General features: G+C 36.0%; 1 protein-coding gene across 1 annotated transcript in view; it reads right to left on the bottom strand.

Moving 5' to 3' along the window:
- Nucleotides 1-4,473: 4,473 nt before the first annotated feature.
- The window catches only part of APPL1 (adaptor protein, phosphotyrosine interaction, PH domain and leucine zipper containing 1), a 32,330-nt gene continuing 30,993 nt past the window's right edge, over nt 4,474-5,810 (bottom strand). Inside the window, exon 22 of the mRNA XM_015571044.1 lies at nt 4,474-5,371. Within this exon, the coding sequence (XP_015426530.1) occupies nt 5,225-5,371 (147 nt within the window). The 3' untranslated portion in view covers nt 4,474-5,224. The remainder of the gene's footprint in view (nt 5,372-5,810) is intronic.

Genomic DNA, 5,810 nt, shown 5'->3' with positions numbered 1-5,810 from the left:
TCAAGCCAGCAACTGAGGTACATGCCCTTGACTGGAATAGAATCTGGGACCCTTCAGTCCACGGACTAATGCTCTATCTACTGAGCAACACAGGCTGCAGCTTAATTCATTTACTTTTAATCTATGCAGCTTAATTCATTTACTTTTAATCTATGTGTCTTTATATTTAAAGTGGGTTTCGTTTTTGATTCACCCTCATAATCTGTCTTTTAATTGGTGCATTTATGCCACTGACTTTCAGAGTGCTTACTGATAGTTACTGCCATATCTGGCGGCTTCTGGGGCTTCCAGGGCCCACCAGCAGCCCAGGACCAAATTGGGTCCTGGGCAGCAGGCAGGCGGCTCCTGGGGCTTGCAGGGCCGGCGTGCCTGCGGCCCGGGATCGGATCCGGTCCTGGGCGGCAGGCAGCAGCTTCTGGCATCGCCCACAGGGGCCTGGATGGAGGCTTGCGCAGGCAGGTCGTGCTGTCCTGCCCTGCCTGCAGTATGCAAATTAGCCGCCATCTTTGTTGGTGGTTAATTTGCATATCTCGCTGATTAGCTGATGGGAGGCATAGCAAAGGTACGGTCAATTACCATGTTTGGCTATTATTAGATAGGATAGATATTTAGGAGATACATACGCTTATATCATAATTCTAAAGTTAATTCCATCCATCCCCCTGGACTTTCTAAAAGTGTATATACATTTTATAAAATTCAAAACAAGAACAGAAACTCCCAGTAGCAGAAAAGAACTTGGTAAATGCTACAGGAAACTCTAAAGAGCACATGGGATGAATATGCAATAATATTACAACTACAGGCTCAAAACACTTAAGCTGGTGTACACAATAAACTGCCCCTATAAACAATAGGAATTTCTTTGAATAGAACCACACATAGAAAGTATACATAGTCACACTGTCTGTAACATGTCCAGGGTAACTACTAAGAAGTCTCTTTATTTTTCTAAAAGATAAACAAGTCACTAGTGAAGAATTAGTATTACTTTTCAATGAGTGACAAGTTTTTTTTTCATTTTAGCTGTTAGGAAATTGCAATGGGGCTAGATGTAAAGCATCATTTGAAATTACTCAGAGAAATAAAATTCAGAACATGTCAAATATTTCGTACAAAAATGATGGTACAAAAATTATGGACTTTATTATACATTAAAAATCTCCTAACAGCATAGTTCCTGAAGCCTTGTCAGAGAATATCTGTTTTGACAAAATGAAAAAGTAAGTTCTCCACCCCACATGTATACCACAATTACATTGAGTTCTTCAAATCCAATTCTAAAGGAAAATGTAGCATGAATTCAGTGCTACCAGATTAATAGCATCAGTGAAATAAGAATTAATCAATTCACTTACACTACAAATATATAAAGCAGTTTTACATATTAGTTATAATTTTATCTCATGTTAATGAGATTAAAAACTTAGTTCTTATGTTAACTGAATTACATATGAGTATAGCCACAAGAGATTGGTTAAGAAGTATAATATAGTTCCAGTTTCAAATTTTTATATATTACTTCTTAATATAGAAGAAGAAAATTTCATGAAAGAAGAGAAAACCAAACTTGCAAGTAATAAAATGAAAGTCTTGCTACAGTCAGTGTGTTTGAAAATTTAAAGTACAGTTTGAATGCTAGGAGGTTGTTGTCAAAACCAATGTTAATATTTTCACTTTATTAATTCAGGTGGCAGAAGGTTTTATATAATACATGGGTTCTTAGGGTCTGTCAGCATTTATAAGATTTAAATTTTAAATACTTCAAGTTCCTATATATAAGTCAAAATTAACTCTGATGCCTTTACCACTCAGGATTATATGTTACATAGAATATTATGCACAAGCATAAAGGTAAAATAAATCTACCTAGACTGTAGAGGCTGAGAATTCTTTTGAAATTAATCACAAAGTAATCATTGTAGACATGGCAAAAACTACAATGGCTTTGGGGATTCTGTTTAAGGTAATAGTTTCAGTCCCTTATTAGCAAGTTTTGAACATTTTAAAAGGGAGAAGGAATAACTTGTTTCCTATCTATTGACTTCATTACCATTGGTACAAAAGGACTATTCATATAGGTAGCAGAATACATAGCAAAATTAGGTAGACTTAATTTTTTTCCTTTTAAAGAATGTTTGGTTAATTTCTTAAAAAGAAGAAAAAACACAAAACATTAAGTGTAAGTCTGAATCTGAGTAAGAAATCCCGAAATCTAATTCAATTAACACCAAAGCATCCCAAACCTACACGGGATTTCAAAGGGTAACTAAGATAAATTTTAACATTACACAGAAACCCTTGGGCAGTCTTCTTTAATCAAAAAGAGTTTATTAAAGTTGATGCTTAAATATGAGCAGTAATGGAATAGTTTATACAGTCCTAGTAATGGAATAGAAGGTGAATCATCTAAAATTGTTAAACCCACACATAATTTCTGTTGGGCGCTGGAATGTGCTTTAGTCTGACTTATGGACAGGTTGTGATTGTGGAAATTCCTATCAAAATGTAACTTAAAAGGAACTATAAGTCTGTCCAGCATCCCTATGCCCTCCAGTGCCCTTAACTCTACCCCAATGACCAGAGTGCTAACAAAGGTCAGCATGTCGCTACCAGGTAAAACACTAGCCTAGTAAAACTGCCTCCTAATGCTGACCACTTCCCTTGTTGGGTGACAAAGTTCTTCTGAGCTAAGTGAGTTGACAACTTCATAGTATAAACAAAAGACTTAAACAGAATGCTTACTAATTCTCAAAAAGGTCCCAAAAGCATGACTTGCAAGACTAATCAAGTGCTGACCACAGAAGAAAATTTACCTTCTATAAAAGAACAATACACAAGCTATTGTGAAAGCATTTTTTTTAGTAAGCACAAAAAAAACTTTTTTCAAAAAGTAACCCATAAATTTCTACTTTTTTATTTTTTACTAAATGTTTTGGTAACATAAGGCTTCACAATGATTGTCAAGTAATCATTATTCCCATTTGGCACATGGATAAAAGAGTATCATGATCTTATATATAAACACCTATCCCATTTGTACAGAAAACAGTGTAAAAGTGTGAACAGTCACACTATATTGTGAGAACTAAATAAATGCCATTTCTAATTCAGAACTAAAGATTAACTGTACATAAAAAAAACAAAAGGCTTTTTTCCCCTTGTAAAATTAGTCTTACCTGGCCGGTGTGGCTCAGTGCTTGAGCGTCAACCAGGAACCAAGAGGTCACTGGTTTAATCCCCCCACCTCCCATCAGGGCATATACCCAAGTTGCAGGCTCGATTCCCAGTAAGAAGCATGCAGGAGGCAGCCAATCAGTAAAGTTTTCTCATTTATGTTTCTATTTCTCTATCCCTCTCCCTTCCTCTTGCTCTAAAAAATCAACTAAAAATAAATAAAAATTAAAAAAATTAAAATTAGTCTTAGTGGCTGATCTCTTGAAAATTTTAAATGTATAATTGTAAAATAGTTCATTCAATATAAGTTGTCTACATATACTTTTGTTCATTCAATATAAGTTGTCTACATATGAAACACAGGAACATAATTTCTATCAGCAATGTTAAAAATCTGAGTAAAGAAAAAAAATCAGTTGTTGACATAGAAGTAGGCAGTAGAGAAATGTCATTTTAACCTTAACACCATGCTAAAATCCTTCCTTGGTCAACCCTCCTATTCCAAGCATTCAATTCCTTTTCAGTCTTTCATGGAATGAGATATTTCACTCATTTGAAGAATATACGTATTTACAATAATTAGTGCAACTTATCCTATTCTCATATATTAGTTATTTGCCTTTGTGGATATAAAGCAGTGATCAGTATGTTATCAAAACATGGGATTATGAAAATACTATGGGTATCAATCTGAAATTTAGAAGACTACATTTTCTAAATTAATCTCTGGGAATTTTTACTTTAAGCAGAAAACATAATTGTTATAGAACTTCTTTTGAAATGTCACTTGATTTTCAATAAAAAGTATCTCACTCAATGCAGAAAATACAATGTATTATCCTTTAACAATATCTTTACATGTTAAATCCTAATCTAAACTGTACTTCAACAACAACAAAAATCCCTTTTTATAAATTCCAAAATCTTATTTTAACCATTACTGCTCTGCAGCAATAATTCAAGTACCAACCTGAGAACTAAGACTGTGATAATAAAATGCCCCGGGCTGTAACAGTAATTGAACTGACACTTAAGCTTCTTTCCCAATGGCATTGGATGTAGTACATCAGAGAAATGTGAGCAATCCAAGAAAGTGCCCTGCGTCAACAGTAGTACCACTGCCACAATTTAAAACCTTAAGTCTAAAATGTCTTTTCTAATTATTTTATAAAAGTTCTATTGCACACTTAATATTGTTAAAATATTTGCAAACTTGTAGAATTCTCTGTATAAAGAGTGTTGAACCTATTCAGTCAAAAGCTTCCTCACTACCGACAGAATTATCTTTTTTTTTTTATTTTGAGAGTACGTTTATTAAAGCTGGGGACAGTGAAGCAGGAAGGGCTCAGGACAGAAGTAACAGGGGAGGGCCTCGGCAGGGCTGTGTGGACTCACTGAGAGATAAAAGTCACAGTGAAAGAAGTGAGCCCAGGTGGGGCTGTCAGCTCACTGGAAAGTCAGAGAAAGGGGGACCTTGGGACAGGTTCAGGGGTTAGCCTGGGAGGCCACTGCCCATACTCCCAGGTTGCAAGTCTCGTGGGGTTCCTTAGAGTTTAGGAAATGTGTGCCTGTGGGGGGAACAAGAGGGTTCAGAAGGGAAAGGTGCAGCGGTGGTCCTGGGAGGGAGAGCGTGCCACCAACAAAATGTTCTTAATGAAAGAGGGGGAGTGTGACCATGAATATGTGAAGCTGAAGAATAAATGATTTCTTACGGTCATAGCCAGTTACAATAAATTCACAACTTAAAGGGGAAAAGGCTTGAGCAAGTGTAATTCCTCAGCAATCTATTTTAGGGAGATGAACAGGTTTCTTTTAGACATATGGAATTTGATGTTACTGCATAGCATATTATTTTTGAGGAAAAGAAATCAATGCAAATCTAAGTCATCAAGGTCAACTTATTTTTTTAAATGAAGTTAAAACAAGCCAATATAAACTTTAGTCTCCTCCATGATATTTCAACATAGTTGTTACCTTGAGTCATTTCACCACAGAAATTGTCAATAAATTTGAAGGGGAGAATTATCAACCAAAAGCAAGGATAAGTTTATGCTTCTGACTCTCTCTTCTTTCCTTCTTCTCCCAAATCACTCTCTTCTGACTGGCTACTGCTAAGGACAACAAACTGCCCCTCACTACTGGCTTGGTTTGGTCTACTGGAAGCAGCTATCAACCGACTTTGTTCTTCTAAGTCCTAGTGGAAAAGACAGAAAAGAAAATATAAGTTAATTGTTTGCAATCGAATGGAAAACTATGCAGTTAAAGTACATACTTGAGAATCACTTCAATCCTTCTGTTGTAAAATAATTGATAATTCTGGAAACTTACTGAGAAGAAAGGCTACAACAACAAATGCAGCACCAAAGTGAATTCTGGTTCCATTCTATAAATCCTATAAAAGCCACACATTTCTGTGTTCTCCATTATGATGGTCAATAACCAAATTCAGGACATCGTTATCGCTATACTCCACAGTAAAACACTCATAATGCAGCACTGCACATCCCTTCCCCTTCCCTCTTGGCGCCCTCTTCTCCATCTTTGTTTATCTTGCCAAACCAGTTGTCATCCTCCTTTAGCCTAATCTACCCAAGAAGCCTTGACTTCAGTGTCATCTTTGCCACTTCCCTCTC

This window comes from Myotis davidii, unplaced genomic scaffold (assembly GCF_000327345.1).
Source record: "Myotis davidii unplaced genomic scaffold, ASM32734v1 scaffold111, whole genome shotgun sequence".
In the NCBI taxonomy this organism is placed as follows: Eukaryota; Metazoa; Chordata; class Mammalia; order Chiroptera; family Vespertilionidae; genus Myotis; species Myotis davidii.
Note: the sequence above shows the minus strand (reverse complement) of the source record. Positions and strands in the feature narration are given on the sequence as shown.